We start from the raw sequence: 15,281 nt of genomic DNA, 5'->3' as shown, positions 1-15,281 counted from the left end.
ACGTACTCGATGTTTCAGAACACGTCGCACTCCCTCCGGCTTCGATCGTGCAGTCTCCTCTCTGTTGGTCGACTTCCCCACGGGCCAGCCTGCTGCCCTGCCAGTCTGCCACACAGTCTGTACTCCTGTGGCGGCCGGAATCGATGACAGACGGAGTAAGAGCAGAGCTTGAGGGGGGATCTTCAGTCAACCAGCTTTTTCTTCTTCCTTCCATCAGCTCCGCCGATATCTGCATTGGACCTTGTTGTTTGAGTCAACATTTGCCTCCCTCGATAGAATTTGGCTTTGCCCTCCTTGCCCTAGCAGCAGGGGCTTATGTAACGTCTGTTCGAATGTAAACCAAGCTCTGTTGAAGGATAGAGTCCCTTCTTTCCTTTCAAGTTCCGTTGCTTTAACTAAGAGCGGCTAGAAGATTTTTTTTGAAAAAGATTTAAACAACAAACTGACCGCCCAGGATGTCCAGGAAAGCCGAAAGCTTAGATGATCTATCCTCCACTCTATCTGTTTTCCCGGCAGCACGTGAACGAACAAGCACTGGCATGTTGTTGTGGGGGCTGGCCGATTGACCTTTCTCGCGGGCGACTAGATAGTCTACCACCACTTTTCATGTTAGTCCACTTTTCAGAGGGTAGAGAGAGAGAGAGAGAGGAATGCCGCGGTATGGGGAAAGTGACGAGAGTTCAGTTGAACGAAGTTTGAACGTCCCATCACGTGAGAGTGTACTGGGTTCGCTTTGATTCCCCCCAACCCCTTTTCTCGCTTGCTCTCTTGCTGTATAGACCGCGGTGTAAAATTCGGAAATTATGGGCGAGATGAGTCTCTCGTCTCTGCCGGCCAATGAGAAACCGACGTGAACTTTATGAAAACAGCCCGGCCAAAATTCCCAATTTGCTGAACTGTCGTTTCTTTACGGCCTACGGTGGTGTGGCGGTGGTGTGCGCATCAAGGGATTTCTTTACAGTTCGGTACTGTTGCTAGGGCTTCCTTGTCACACGGCCAAACGACGTCAACGTGCTGGCGCTCCCGCTCCTACCTCTTTGATGTTGGTTGCCGGGCACTAATTTCCCATACTGGTTCATTTCACCGCGTTTCTATTTAATAAACATGTTTTTTTTTTTCTAAAAACAAAAAAAAAAAACAAAACAGGAAACGGACCAGAGGTCTATCAACACCGATGGAAATGAAACCAAAACGCGGAAACAGTTAACTGCGTTTATAGGTTAACGGAGGATCTTATTGTGGGTTTCATACAAATTTTTACTTTTATCTGGAGTGATATGGAGGGGGTCTCATAATAACTTACGAACGATTTGATACTCAAATAATTCCAATCCAACAGCGAACGTCGAGCGCGGGTGAGAAAACCGCCTTTTTTTGTTTTTTGAGCGGTTTGAATTTAGGGGGAAGTGGAAGGGGGTCGATTTTTAATCATTTCTATCGATACCTTAGACGAGTGTGTCGTCTGCTTTCATTTTTTGAGAAGTTTCAGATCACGTTTTGAGAAATGTACGTGGTTGCACGAAAAATAGGGCAAGAAATAAGATTACAAAAATGTGATCTTCGTGTCAACTGGTGTAGCCGCTCTCCACTCTATGCTGTCTAGCAGGTAAATATAACAAAGAAAACAAATGGAAATTTAAAAGAGTTAAACCTGAACTTCAAATTTGTGAAATGTTAGTGCCATGGCAGTTTGTTTGCACTGAGTAACCTATTCCTTTGTGCAGATTTCAAGCCTGAGCCAGCCATCATAACCACAAGCTATGCAAGTTTTGCTGGTGCTGGTATTGCCAAAAGCTGTCATCTGCAACGATCTCAGAATCATCACTTGGTTGGGTAATGAATTGTGTGACTTTTTTTCCTGTGACCTGCTAATTATTGTAATGATGCATGACTTGCACCAATGCAGTGTAAACCTTAAATTCTCCTGTTTATTAACAATTAGGGTTTAATCAGTGTCTTATTCCCTTGTTGTTTGTGTAAATGTTTATCGTAACCCATTTTTTAATTTTCATTAGATAAACAGCATCCCATTAGAGAAACTACCGATGTCGTTCGAGTTACAGATCTCTTCTTCCCCATCCTGTAAATGTCCTTTACCTTCGTGTACGCCCATTTCTGTGTGGGGGTATTCACGAGTCTGAAGACCTTTTTTGTTATCCCGCCTGGTGTAACATTCAACTTTCCAACAGATGGAGCAATTGTGAATTGCTGGCTTTATTTCCCAGGCTTAAAGGTAGGAAAAATCTATCTCTATTCTTCTTTTTTTACAATCTGTGACTCGCGTTGATTCTAAATCGTTACTGGGTAGACTACGATTATTTTTGAGCTATGTGGTTGACTGGAACTCTTTTCTCTTACCGTTTTTGTTTAGGCTCAATCAGGGTTCATTAAATAATTCATTTGTAGAACGATTGCAGATCAGGCCCGGTTTTATACCTCACAACTTTGTCTATTGATAAACAATCAATTCGAAAATATTTGAACTTCCAACACTTTCAACAAGCAAAGTGCAACTAGAAAACTGTATGACCAAGAGGAACCTGCCGCCACACCGGCAACTCCTCGTTAGGTGAACTATGCCAACCAATAGGATATATAGTGCCGGTGAGTTTTATTTTTCGGTCAAGAAACAAGTCGCAAAGGGAAAGCGAAATTTCAGGTTCTGGACATGTCCGTCAGATTTTCCGCGTAACGAACACTATTTATAGATTAAACAACATGTTTAGAATATCTCTGCTGGGCTATCTGTCTCTGTTTCTCTCCCCGTCTCGCACGCGCGCACTCTTGCATCCGCATTCCGGCACTGGTTAAACAGCAGCATTCGCCTCTCTGCTGCCTCCTTACCATATCGCTCCACTCCGTCTTCTCGTCTGCTGCGTCTAGTCGATGTTATGTTGAAGAGCCAGAGGACTGAGGCAAAAGATGTAGTCCCGTACGGAAGTTGGGAGGGCTATACTTACGTGAGCATCAGCGGATGAACGATCCGCAGGGGATATGAAGAGCTGGTCCGCAGGCAACCGGAATCGCCTGCCAAATGGAATACTGAACCGAAACAAAACGAGGAAACGAGAGAGAGAGAGAAACAGAAATAAAAAGAAAAAGGATTGGGGCGTCGCAAGATGGGCAAATGGCTGCGGCTCGAGTGATATAGAAGCGCCAACTTCTCTTGTAATGACTCTGGGCTCGTGAGTGGAAGCCTAACTAGACAGCACAGAGATAATCAAAGTAATTTCATGGAAGCTAGGAGGACAATTTATGTTATTTGATATTTATTTTTATTCTCCCCTGTAGCGCCCCCCAGTTTCTTTGTTTACCAACGACGGCGCTGTTTTTGTGTTTTCTCGAGCACAGCAGGGCCCTGCTGCTGCTGTTGTCGTCTCGGCAGCACCGGCTTTTCACGGCGCGCAGTGTAGTGCGGACTCTTGATGATGCGCCGTCCTATCGTTCGTTCCTTCGCGTTCGCGTTTACGCGCAGGCGACCCTCCCCCTCTCCTATCTCGACAAGAGGGGGGAGGACGGCAGACATGGAAGCGAGCCCTAAAATAAAAAAAAAAAAAAGAGTCGAAAGGAAATTTTTTAAAAAAAGAAAAAATAAGAAAAAAAGGAGAAAGAAAATGTAAAAGCGAGCGAGTTCGTCTACCGTGCTCGTCAGTTCGCCTGGATCGAAGCTGCGAGTCATCCACGCTTTTATATAGACCAGCACTCTTCTTTTTTTTTCGTCCTCCCCCCGCACACATATACTCCATTACGCTCTCTTACACTCGACTCTCTCTCTCTCTCTCTCCTGCTGCTGCTGCTGCTTCTATGCGTTTTGGGCTGTGTTGGGGTTCATTCAGAAATACTTGCTTGACATCACGCCAGTAGTGGTCGCGCTCATCGACGTTTCGGTTCAGTTCGCTTTTAGCTAGTGCTGCAATTTTTTCGGTGCGGATGTCGTATTAGTGCAGTGCGCTGGTGGAGCTGTTGCATCGTGGACTTCCGGTCTTTCATTGTTCCGTCCCCCCTCCCATTCTCACCACTTTCTTAAACAGTGATTGAAATCATTCCGTCTAGAAATCCCGTCGAATATAGTAGAACGTTTCTGTTTAATTCTTTATAGTAGGCAACAATCTCTTTGCAACTCTACAGCATAAGCGTTGATCCCGTGCCAGTGCCAGTGAACGCTACAGACGACACACATACCAGGACATTATAAATAGAACTCTTCGCTGTCGACTTATCTTTTGTTTCTTTTAACTCGTCTTACGTTGGGGGCGGGGAGTGGTGGAGACGGTAAAAGGTCATTTGGATTGACGTCGCCTTGTATTTATTGCACGGTCGCGTTTCCCGCTATCTCGTCTCAACCAATGTTGTCATCAAATCACCAGGTACCGTACCGGCTTTCGCTTTCACGATTAATAGCTTTCTCCTTCACTCTCTTAAAGAGCTACCCCCTCCTTCCTTGTTTTTGTTGTTGGTCTTCTTTGAAACGGTTTTTTTTTCTTCTTCTTCTACTTGTAAACGCGAAATTGTGCTGTATCGACTTCGTGACAGAACGTAAAGCGCCTTTGACACTCCGCTCGGAATTGCCAAAGAGATTGCCTTTTCCTTTTTTTTTTTTTTAGCTTTTCTCGCAATTCCAAATACTTTGTTATTTAGTTAGCACTTTTTTTCTGTCTTGCCTTTAACCGGCTTTAGCGGTCGATGGGCTGACGTCGTGACAGCACGAGGACCGGGTCTCAGACAGCAGCCAATGTTGACGCGGCGAAAGAACGGCGGGTGCTGGGAGGTTTCAAATGGGGAAGAGGAATAACAGCAACCAAAGTGGGCGTATGTAACACTTTGTTATTGCATGTGTAGGCCTATACGGCCCTCACTGCTGCGGTACATATTATACATAATGAATAAAGCTGAGTGCAGCTGACTCTCGTGTGCGAGCTCATATGACTGCGCCATGTTGTTGTTGGCTTTTGTCTTGGCAATTTTGCTATCATCTTCAAGATGAAAATTGACATTCTGTCGGAGGGATTTATTCACGTTTCCTCTTTATTGGAGAACTCGCGTCGTGTAAGTATCGCTCGTGTCGAGGTGACAAGGTGCGAGGGTGTCGGGGTGTCGGGGTGTATCGTGTCCAAATGAAATTAAATATGTTCTCTTAGCTTCTTATAGAAATCTTCGTGCTTCAAAGGAAGGAGTGGCATCAGATGTGAAAAGAAACTAATTCCACACACAAGAAAGTGGGAAAAGCGAACGACGGAAATAGAAAACACGGCAAACAATTGGAGAGTTTTTGTGTGTTGGTGTGTGTGTGTGTGTGTGCTGTATATTTCAGTTAACGCTTGAGAGCATATCAGCTGATGGTGCACGGACGGTCGCGTTCCGAATACGAGTTGGCTCATTTTCTCATCTACAAACAAGAACAAAAGAGAACAGATGAGAAATAGTTTGCCCCTCTCGTCTCTTTTCTTTTTTCTTCCTCTTATAAGTTTTCAGTTACGTATATTACTTCATATCGCTTTTCCAGTCTCCCGCGCCTCTGTCATCTCCGTCTATTCTCATTCCACTCGCCTCACCATAGAAACATTTAAATATACGCCATTCGGCTTGTGCGCTCGGCCTGCTAGCATTCAGACGTCACTCAACCCAGCTGCTCCCTCCATTTCCGATTTCACGGATTCTCGGCTAACGAAAAGGCGGCGGCGGAGGAAAGTCTCGTCTGTATTGTATAGGCTGGGAAACGAATAGGCTACGAAACTCGACTCCGCCAACTCCCGCCGCCGCGCATACACAGCACCATTACGTCGAATCATTTATCCATGAGGGGAGAACGGGGCGTTTTAGATGAAAAGAGAGGGGGTGGTTACGTCAATTGAAAAAAGGAAAAAAAAAAGGATTCAAAGAAATACAGAGGCAGCACAGGAAATCGGTTTTTATCGGAACTGGTGCAACCGACAAGCGACAACACTTACACAAAAAGAAAAAAAAGAAACGAAATCGATTGCCATCTAGTCATTGTATCGAGAAAGATCTGCACAATAAAACTAAACGAGGATTTAGTTTGGCAATTTATTAACGGTTACATCATCGCTCAGTGTCGACATTTTCGTACCAAGTCGTACCAACCCGGGCCGGAGGAGTATTTTATTTATTCCTCGCGCGCATTTTTATGTCGTTTCATCCGTTCACACGTACGGCTATGTATTGTATGGTGATTATACTGATTGGTATAGTGTGTACCAAGAAGACAACCCAGAGCGTCTCCTCCCCTACCCATGAAAAAAAAAAAAAAAATGAGAAAATGCTGCAGCGTGCGCGTTCGGCATACCGGAACTGATGACTTGATGCAATCATCATCATCCCCTTATTTCCCAATTTTCTGTCTTTATCTCTTTCTCTGTCTCTTTCTTTCTCTCTTTATCTTTCTTATCTTTCTTTCTTTCTCTCTTCGTCGTCGTCGTCGTCTGTGTATCCAGCCCGACGACTGCAGAAATCGCAAGTTCTTTGTCCTGCTGCCCTGTAAGTCACTGCTCATCGTTTTATTCCTTGTCTTTTGTATGGAGGGAAGCAGAAACGGTCGACTTGATTCGGTTTCCACCGGTCATACAATCATGTCGCAAAGTACGTGCTGTATATTGTACGTAGGAGGACTGCGTGCTTTTCGTGCTGAAGACAGTGCATCTTAAATAAAGACATGAATGATGAAGGAAGAAAGTCGTCGAAAATCCGGGAACAGAAGGAAAAGTTTGGCAACCGCGTGGGCTGAGATCACAGCACGGAACCTTTCCGGCTCTCACAGGGACTCTTAAATATATTCCGCAGAGACAAATGGAGAAACAGAGAGAAAAAAACACACAAATTTTATTCATTCATTCGAATCTAGCGTTCTTGAAAGGTGCTGGAGCAGAGATTCTGTCGCTTAGCTACCAACATTGTACAGAACTTTCTTGGTCGACTTTTAACTTTTTGTGAGGACAAATGTCTTCCGCTCTGTTATTGACTCGACTCTTTCTTGGTATTATTTTTGTTTTCGGGATTGGCTTGTGTTACACAAGAAAAGTTGACACGAACATCCACATATGCCGCACATATGTCCGTCTGCAGTAGCTCCGAGCGACAGTGATGCGGCGATACGCCGAGTGTTTTTTGCGGTTGAACGAGCCCTGACTTTTTACACGGACATATTCGACTGTCGCTTGATATCACGAAAGGTTTTTTTTCGGTAAGGCAAAATAGCGTTTAACACAAACTCCAACGACCGCTCGGGCTCACGTTTCGGCTCGGCTACACTCTCGTCTTCGTCTTGTCAGAAAAAGTGAATCATTCTGACAAATAGGGGCTACAAAAAAATCTCGGCCGTCGTGACCCTGTCCGCTCCCGCAAACAACTGTTTGTTTTCTAGGCTGATAAGGCTCAGAAAACTTTCGTTCTCGCGTGCTCGTTCTAATTGTTTGGTGCGGATTACATGTTACTCGAGTACGTACTACTTTGAAGATTCGTGGCTTACTGCAAAACGCCACCCAATTTTTCCAGATCGCGAAGCCCAGATAGGCTAGCTGTGTTGTTCCCATTCTCGCGCTGCGAGGTCGTGGCGTGCCCATTATTCTTGACAAAATCGCCCTTTTGCAGTCTCTTTCTCTCTCTCTCGCCCCCGACCGATAGACCGTTCGAGCATGTCCTTTCACACATTTCACTCTGAGCTCTTATTCATTCCCCTCATTTTCCCTCTCACTCGTATCTTTTTTCTTGTGTGTGTTACGGGTCGATCAGTTTTACAGTTTGGACAGAAAGAAAAAGAAAGAAATGCGTACCGCTTGCGGTTTTCTCGGAACAGACTTGAGTGTTCTTTGTTCCCCACTTGAATGGGCAAGGCATATTGTACTAGCAATAAATACTCATAAAGCCGGTCACTTCTGACAATCTTTTATGAGAAATATTTGCCGCGTTTGACCATTATTGCTGTCAAAGATCAATATACACTCGGGAGGGCCAGGCAGGCCAGGGACGTCAAGGGCGTACAGAGTTATATCGAGTTGCGTTCTCTTTCACTCTTGTCGTCTAACGCGAAGTTCATGGGGCCGGCGGCCTGTGCATTTTCGCACGCACCGCGTGACATTCTTCTCCTCTGGCCGACATCCATCACCTGTTGGCTAGGCTGGGTCCGTGACTCGCTAAAGACTAACAGAATCGGTAAAAGGGAGGGATAAAAAAAAATGACCCCGAAAAAAACAAAAAAACAATTACTTTGTTCGTGAGTGATACCCGTCAAGGTATTCGGGCAATCACAAATAAAAAAATCCCTCCTCAATTTTTACAAATAATTCGGATTGCGTGATATCTGTTACGTGCGGCAGCTGGTGGATTCCAAGAATCCATCTTAAACCACCTTGTAAACAAGATGTAATAATTCCACGACTTTATCGTGACCGAGATAATTTCTATTAATGTAATCGTAGACTTTTACTTGCATGGTCATTTTCGCTTCGGGTAAGTGGAGAACAGAATCGTCCTCTCGATAATCTAATTCTCCATTACAGACGGAATAGATTGAAGTGATCCCGGTCTCTTGATGCCGCATCCTTTTTCGACTTAAAAACAAAAAGAAAAAAACTTGACGGCCGGATGAGAAACGAGGAGGCGTCTTGAAGACAATAACACACTGACCTGATTCACAGAAAGCTATATAGCTTGTTTTGATATTCGTCCGCTGTACCATGTGATTTTCGCCGACCTTCATCAGGCCGCTCCCATAGTGTACGCGCCGCTCCTCAGTTAGTTAGTTGGGTTCAGTCTTTGAACTCGGTCACCTGGAACCACAGCCAGAAGAGAAAGTGTCTTTGGTTTTGGGTTTTTCTTTTTTTTACGTTGATGTCAGCTTCACGTGATTCGGCTTCCTCCCTCAGCGTGTCTGCAACGCACGCTATATACACTGCCTGATTCTAAAATCTAGACCTGTCGTGGCCAAGGATCGTTGTTTTTGTTTTTGTTTTTTCTCCCTTTTTTCTTCCCGCAATAAAACAGAGAGCCACTCAACGTCAGTTTGACGTCATTACATGAAATGTGATGTACGGCTGGTTCTTGTTTCCAATCGGCGCTGCAAAAGCAATGCCAATTAACCGCATGGGAAGAAGAGTCGGCAACTAGATCAAGGTCTTGCCACGCCGGAGCCGCAAATAATCAAGATTGACGTTCAAAACACCAGACGTACTAGAGAAAGGCGAAATAAACGAATGGCAAAAGGGAGGCAAAGGAACTATGTGGGAGCTCCTTGTGCTGCAGAGTCGTCTCTCGTGGAGGAATAATCAGCAAAAAGTAATTAAAAACTGTTGTTAGTGTAAAAAGTTTAATTTCTTACGGACAATTTTTAATTGGAATGAGTCGTTTTGGGATCACCGTGCAGATACTTCAAACACAAGGAAATTTTCCTTAATAAAACAATAGTTTTAAGTGTAGGTATTCTTCTACGATATTATAATTGTTTGGTTGTTGGGCGCACTGCATCAGTTGGTTTGTTGCGTCGTTAGATTATTGTTTTGCGGCCCATCTGTACCAGGCTATCAGTTGTTTAGAGTAAACCGTATGTGCTGTCTGAGAGCTGACATTGAATTGTCTTCTCTGTGCAACTCGTATCAAGTGCTGCTGCCACAGCACATTCTGAATACTCAGAAGCCTTATCCTCGGGGAAAATCTAGATTAACATCCGAAATCAAAACGAGAACAGCAAGCAAAACCCCCCAAAAAGAACGCCGGAAAATCAACCGAAAAAAAAAAGAACTTTGTTCCCTTGTCTGTGTGTTTTTCCGTCTATTTAAAAAAATTTAAAACAAACAAAAGATTATAGAGTTCGAGGGGAAGTACTTTATACCTGACTCGATCTGATAAGAAAAGCTCAGCGGCTGCCTGATGAGTCGCTGCGCTTCAGTTGCTTCGTGAACCCTGGCGTCGAGTGTGCAAGCTCTCCTTAAACTGTCCGTCTCTCGCTTCCAAGTTGTAAGAAACTCATTTTGCTTTTTTCCTCGGCTTTCCTCGTTGGCTTTTTCTTTCCCCCATTCGTTTGACTCAAGAGCGGTTTGTGGGCAACCCGTGACGGTAGTGGTTTTCACGATACGCGCCTTTGAGACAGCTGTATACACACGACAGCATAGTACTATATACAGCGTGCAGTCCCGATCAATAGCTGGGTGTAGGGGTGGGTTGAAAGCGAGCACGGACGAGTGGAGTAAAACTTAAGCTGGACATATTCTTGTTTCCTAGAGGGACAAGAAAAGGTTACGACGTCCATTGATCAAACGGTATTGAATCAACACGTAGCGTGTAGTGAACGTAAACTGAAACCCGACAAAAAGGTTACATGGTGTTGGCGGCGGAATGCATTCGCTTTTCTTCGCAACGCGTGAATTAATGCCATTAATTGTTTTAAAAACATGACGATAAAGAAAACCGTTTGTCCTCTAATGTGTGTTGTTTCGTCTGGCTCCATGAATAAGATAAACCCGTCATATGGCATCTGTGACTCATTACTTATGAAATGTTATCTAGCTTGGAAAGGCGATTAAGCGCATAGCAATTGAGCAATCCTACGCACACGTTTTTTTTTCTCCACAGGGCATTTTTATCTTTTTTTTTTCCTATAACTCTATTTCTCTTTTCAATGTTCTCATACATCAATTATATTTTGCTTCGTTTGTTTTACAGAATCATAGAGATCGAGGGTGAAGATGGTTCCGCGAGCGCCGCTCTCTAAACTGGCGGCCGGCCTCTTCTTCATCAGTTTCCTCATTTACGTAGTCATCATCACTCGGCTGGAAGGCGGCCAGTTTGGCCATGTTGCTGATCCGGCTTCCTTCAGTTCCCGAATGCTCATGAATCATCCGGCCAGCGGTTCGGGAGATGGCAGCATTCTACACGAAACCATCTCAAATTCAGGTGTCATCACTGCTATTGACAATATGGTCAACCAAATTGGCACGGCAGGGACGGAATTGACCGAAAATCGGGTCAAAGATATCAGTAATGAAATCGCAAAGCAGATCGCCGATTACGTCGTCCAGAAACTCGGCAAAACCGCCACAAACAGCAATGTGTGCTACGGCTGCTGGAAGCACGGCAACACCACCGGTATCCAATACATTCTTAAATTTTTTGTTAAAAATCTAATCTATCTAGAAAATCACGGTAGATATTTAATTAGAGTCCTCCTCCCTATTTCTAGATTTGCCCGTTATCTATCTGGTGACACCGACTTACAGGAGACCCGAACAGATTCCGGATCTGACACGATTGGCCCAGACGCTGCTCAACGTGCCAGCCGTCCACTGGATCGTCGTCGAAGATAGCAGCACTCTCTCCCCTGCCATCGCTTCCCTTCTGAAACGCTATGGAATACCACATACGCATCTTAAAGGTATACATTATAAGGCTGTGCTCCATTTACTCGAATGCTCTAAACTTAATAGAAGCATTCACTTGGGAATTAAATAAATTCGGTTTGTTCTGGCGGAACGGGGAGGAGGCAACTCCACCTATTTATCGATAATGTGGGTAAACGAAACGGAGCACCGCGTATGAACAAAGAGGGCGTTTTTAAACGACATGTGATCCTTGCCCGAGTTAGTCCACAGCACCGAAGGCTGAATGTATATATGCATACACTGTTTGCCACATCTTTAGCAAACATTTGGTGTCCTTCGTACACCGTTATCCGTTAAGATTAGGAAAAAAAAACTGATAGAGAATATTGGGTGTGACGTGTGTTGTGAGAAAAAGCGCAAACATACCATCTTGTTGGTTTTTGACTTTTTACCATGTCCAATTGTGCGATTTCAGCTCAAATGCCTGAAAAATATAAAAAATCGAAGCTCAAGCCACGAGGGGTCGCCAACCGGAACGCGGCGCTCGACTGGGTGCGTAGCAATTGCAAATCGGGCGTGGTTTACTTTGCGGACGACGACAACACCTACGACATCAGACTTTTCGAAGAGGTATTTGAATATGCTTTGTTAACATTTCGTGACACGTCAGAGTTGTTTTTAAAAATTACGAATGGTTCTCCTCGACGTCCCGACTCTCGACATTTAATCCACGCCATAACACATTGCCTAATAATAACACCTCGGTGTCGGTTTTCTTCTTCGCCAAAACTCTCCGACAGATGCGGTTCACCAAGAAAGTGTCGATGTGGCCAGTGGGGCTTGTGACCAAAGTTGGCTTGAGCTCGCCCGTCGTTAACGAGAAAGGCGTCGTCGTCGACTTTTTTGACGGCTGGATGGCCAATCGAAAGTTCCCCGTGGACATGGCTGGATTCGCCGTCAGCGTGCAGCTCGTCCTCGAGGTATCAATCAATGACTCTTGAAGCCAACTAAGCTCTAATAAGCTAATGAGTACGACGTGCTCACCACTTATACACCAAATTCTTTTTTTTTTTTTTTTTTTTTTTTTTTTTTTTTTTTTTTTTTTTTTGGGATTTATTTAGAAATCCGATGTGTACATGCCTTACGTTCCCGGTCACGAAGAGGACGGCTTCCTAAAGAAACTCGATATCACGCCCGCTGATATTGAACCAAAAGCGGATCGGTGCACTCAAGTGCGTATAAATATCAGACCCTCATTTTCTATCCCCACTAAACTATATTTAATGAAAAAAGCAATATCGCCTTTTTCTCTTCTTATTATTCGGGCGACTAATTTAAATAATGAATTTATGTCCGATCGCGTGGACGCCAACCAACTAGATCTTCGTTTGGCACACGCAGACCAAATCCAACAGCCCGGCTAACAGGACAACGGCGGCCGGAAAACGGTACAAAGGAACGAACATTGACATGTTGCAGGAATGGATCGTCTGAGATTGGCGCTTCCCGGTGCCGCCGAACTCAAATTGCTGCTCGCGTGTTTATCTGAATGTGTGAGTGTGTGTTAGCGTGTGTGGGTGTGTGTTGAGAAAAAGAAAAAAGTTGAAAGAGAAATCATCTTTTCCATATCTCACGGAGGTGATGAAAATAAGACCGTCGTGACGAATAGAGAGAGAGAGAGAGAAGGAGAGAAAAGGGTATTATACATATATATACGAACGAGCAGATTTTGTGCGTGATATGCGGTTTCCAGATTCTATCTGATGTCGCAAAAGCAGACCCCCTCCTCACTATTAGCCCCATACCAAATCCGCAGGAGCAAGCCATTCGTCTTCCCACTGCTCTCTCATTCTCTTTTTATCGATTCTTACATATATATACGCTGCCGTCTCTCATTCACTTACGCCCTGCATCTTTTCTCGTTCCGCTGTTCTTCCTTTCCATACATCCACCATATCTCATTTAAACTGGAACTCGGTCCGTCGGGGGGTGGGTTTCCAATTTTTTAACTCTTTTAAAAAAGAAATTAATTCATCCTCTGGTTCCTTATTGAATAGCCTTTATATCTTGTACTATATATTCTATCTGTCCTTGTAGCTCTTCAGCCAAGTCCTCACATCTTCAATAGATTCCCCCCCCCCCTGTCCCTGCTGACACTGCAGTACTTCCCATTCAACCCCCTTTGGAACATGTTCAAAAAGTGTCTCCTCCTTCATCCCTCTATTATTCAGTGTGCCTATACATGTACATATTTCCCTACATGCAGTTTTGCGACATTTTTGGGCTTCTTCTTCTTTTTGATATGACAGTATATCTACCTGTAGTCTTCTACCAATGCATGATATTGAAATATATTCAAAGTGAAGCTTGGAATTCACAATCCAAAAACACCTTCCGGTTGCATTTGTATCGTATTTTTTTTTTCAATATCAAAAGAATTTGGGATTACAAGGAGTAGGGAGGATTGAAGTATGATGTAGATTATTTCCTTTTGGCTTCCTAGAGGTTCGGGTCCTGGAGGGTCTTATTGTGGCGGTTTCGGTCGGAGGGTTTTATTTTGTCTGTGATAGGAAGGCTCAGTTATAACTTGATGAGACGAACTATTAGAACTATTACATACTAAAATAATTCCGATCCGTCCCGCCGATGTCGAGCGCGGTGAGAAAACCGCTTTTATCGTTTTTGAGCGGTTTATGAATTTAAGGGGAGGGGTCGATATTTAATAATTTCTATCGATATTTAAGCCAAAAGCTGAAAAGCATGGCCAGAGGAAGTCGTCTGCTTCGTTTTGTTAACAATAAGTTCGACAAGTGAGACGAAGTTCAACATTTCAAAGAAAACTGAACGAAAACTTTTTGGGAAACGTACGTGGCTGCAAGAAATATAGCCCAACAAACAAAATTACAAAAATGTGGTCGTCGTGTTATTAACTCTGATCACGTCTCGTTATAGAATCGCTTAATTCACACTCCATGCTCTTTAGCAGGTAAATAAAACTAAGATACTAAGAGAATGATTATGGGAGCTGAAATAGAAGAGTTAATTCCAAATTTTTGAAATGTGACTACAGTGACTAGCATTTGTCATGTAAGCCCCCTGTCGATTCATGGCAGTTTGTTTTCACTATGAGTCCATATAGTCTTCTTCGAGTACATATTTTCCTTTGTGCAGACTTGAGGCCTGAGCCAGCCATCATGACAACACAATATGCAAGTTTTGCTTGTGCTATTATTGACGTGTCATTAACAACAATTTCAGAAACATCACTTGGGACCTGTGTCACTTTTATTCCTGTGACAGTCTGCTAAATATTTTAATGATGCATAACTTGCACAACTGCAATGTGTTAGGCTACATGGATACCTCAATTCTCCCATTTTTTTTAAATTAGGTTACCACTGTATTGTTTTCAACTATTCCTAGTTCCTTGTTGTTTGTGTAAATATTTTTCGTAACCCATTTTTTATTTTTATTTAGATAAACAGCATCCCTTTGGATCAACTACCGATGTCGGTCGAGTTACGATCTCTTCTTTCCCTTCCTGTAAATGTCCTTTACTCTCGTGTACACCCATGTGAGTGTGGGCGTATTCACGAGGACCCCCTTTTTGCTATCCCGCCTGGTGGATTCAACTTTTCAGCGGATGGAGCACTTTTGCGGATGCCTGGCCGTTTTTCCAAGGCTTAAAGGTAGGACAAATCTATATTCATTCTTCCTGTTTTGCCATTTGGTGTCGTTGATTATAAATCGTGACATCTGGAGTAAGATTATTTCTGAGCTATGCTGTTGAATGGAACTTTGGCTGGAACGTTTTCTCTTGCCGTTTTTGTTGACTCAGCCGTTTTTTAAAAATAACTCATTTATAGAACGATTGCAAATCAGATCAATTAAATTCAAAAATATTTTAAAAACGCTTCAAGCAGAGTGTAACTAGAAAATTTTACGACCGAGAGG

At 43.7% G+C, this 15,281-nt stretch overlaps 1 protein-coding gene and 1 long non-coding RNA gene across 5 annotated transcripts; one reads left to right on the top strand and one right to left on the bottom strand.

The window, feature by feature from the left end:
- Nucleotides 1-857: 857 nt before the first annotated feature.
- LOC124209545 (galactosylgalactosylxylosylprotein 3-beta-glucuronosyltransferase P-like) lies at nt 858-13,717 on the top strand. Of its 4 annotated transcripts, XM_046607599.1 has the most exons (8): nt 858-1,833; nt 2,016-2,233; nt 10,672-11,094; nt 11,189-11,380; nt 11,803-11,957; nt 12,128-12,307; nt 12,449-12,559; nt 12,708-13,717. In XM_046607599.1, exons 3-8 carry the CDS (start codon nt 10,695-10,697, stop codon nt 12,819-12,821), a joined length of 1,152 nt encoding a protein of 383 aa, XP_046463555.1. In that variant the 5' UTR covers nt 858-1,833; nt 2,016-2,233; nt 10,672-10,694; the 3' UTR covers nt 12,822-13,717. The 4 variants fall into 4 exon arrangements, with proteins under 4 accessions (XP_046463555.1, XP_046463533.1, XP_046463548.1 ...); XM_046607577.1 differs by lacking the exons at nt 858-1,833; nt 2,016-2,233 and adding an exon at nt 3,626-4,367; XM_046607592.1 differs by lacking the exons at nt 858-1,833; nt 2,016-2,233 and adding an exon at nt 9,200-9,288.
- LOC124209563 lies at nt 8,205-9,948 on the bottom strand. Its single transcript, XR_006880960.1, has 4 exons — nt 9,842-9,948; nt 8,641-8,783; nt 8,441-8,564; nt 8,205-8,362 (listed from the first exon to the last, which is right to left on the bottom strand). It is a non-coding gene; the product is annotated as an uncharacterized LOC124209563 (long non-coding RNA).
- Nucleotides 13,718-15,281: the final 1,564 nt, after the last annotated feature.

This window comes from Daphnia pulex, chromosome 2 (genome assembly GCF_021134715.1).
Source record: "Daphnia pulex isolate KAP4 chromosome 2, ASM2113471v1".
Taxonomy (NCBI): Eukaryota; Metazoa; Arthropoda; class Branchiopoda; order Diplostraca; family Daphniidae; genus Daphnia; species Daphnia pulex.
This window is presented reverse-complemented; position numbering and strand designations above follow the sequence as displayed.

Coding starts and splice junctions, on each gene's coding strand:
- LOC124209545 (XM_046607599.1), top strand. CDS start 10,695: ATGGTTCCGCGAGCGCCGCTCTCTAAACTGGCGGCCGGCCTCTTCTTC. Junction 11,381..11,802: donor ACCACATACGCATCTTAAAG/GTATACATTATA, acceptor GTGCGATTTCAG/CTCAAATGCCTGAAAAATAT. Junction 11,958..12,127: donor ACATCAGACTTTTCGAAGAG/GTATTTGAATAT, acceptor ACTCTCCGACAG/ATGCGGTTCACCAAGAAAGT.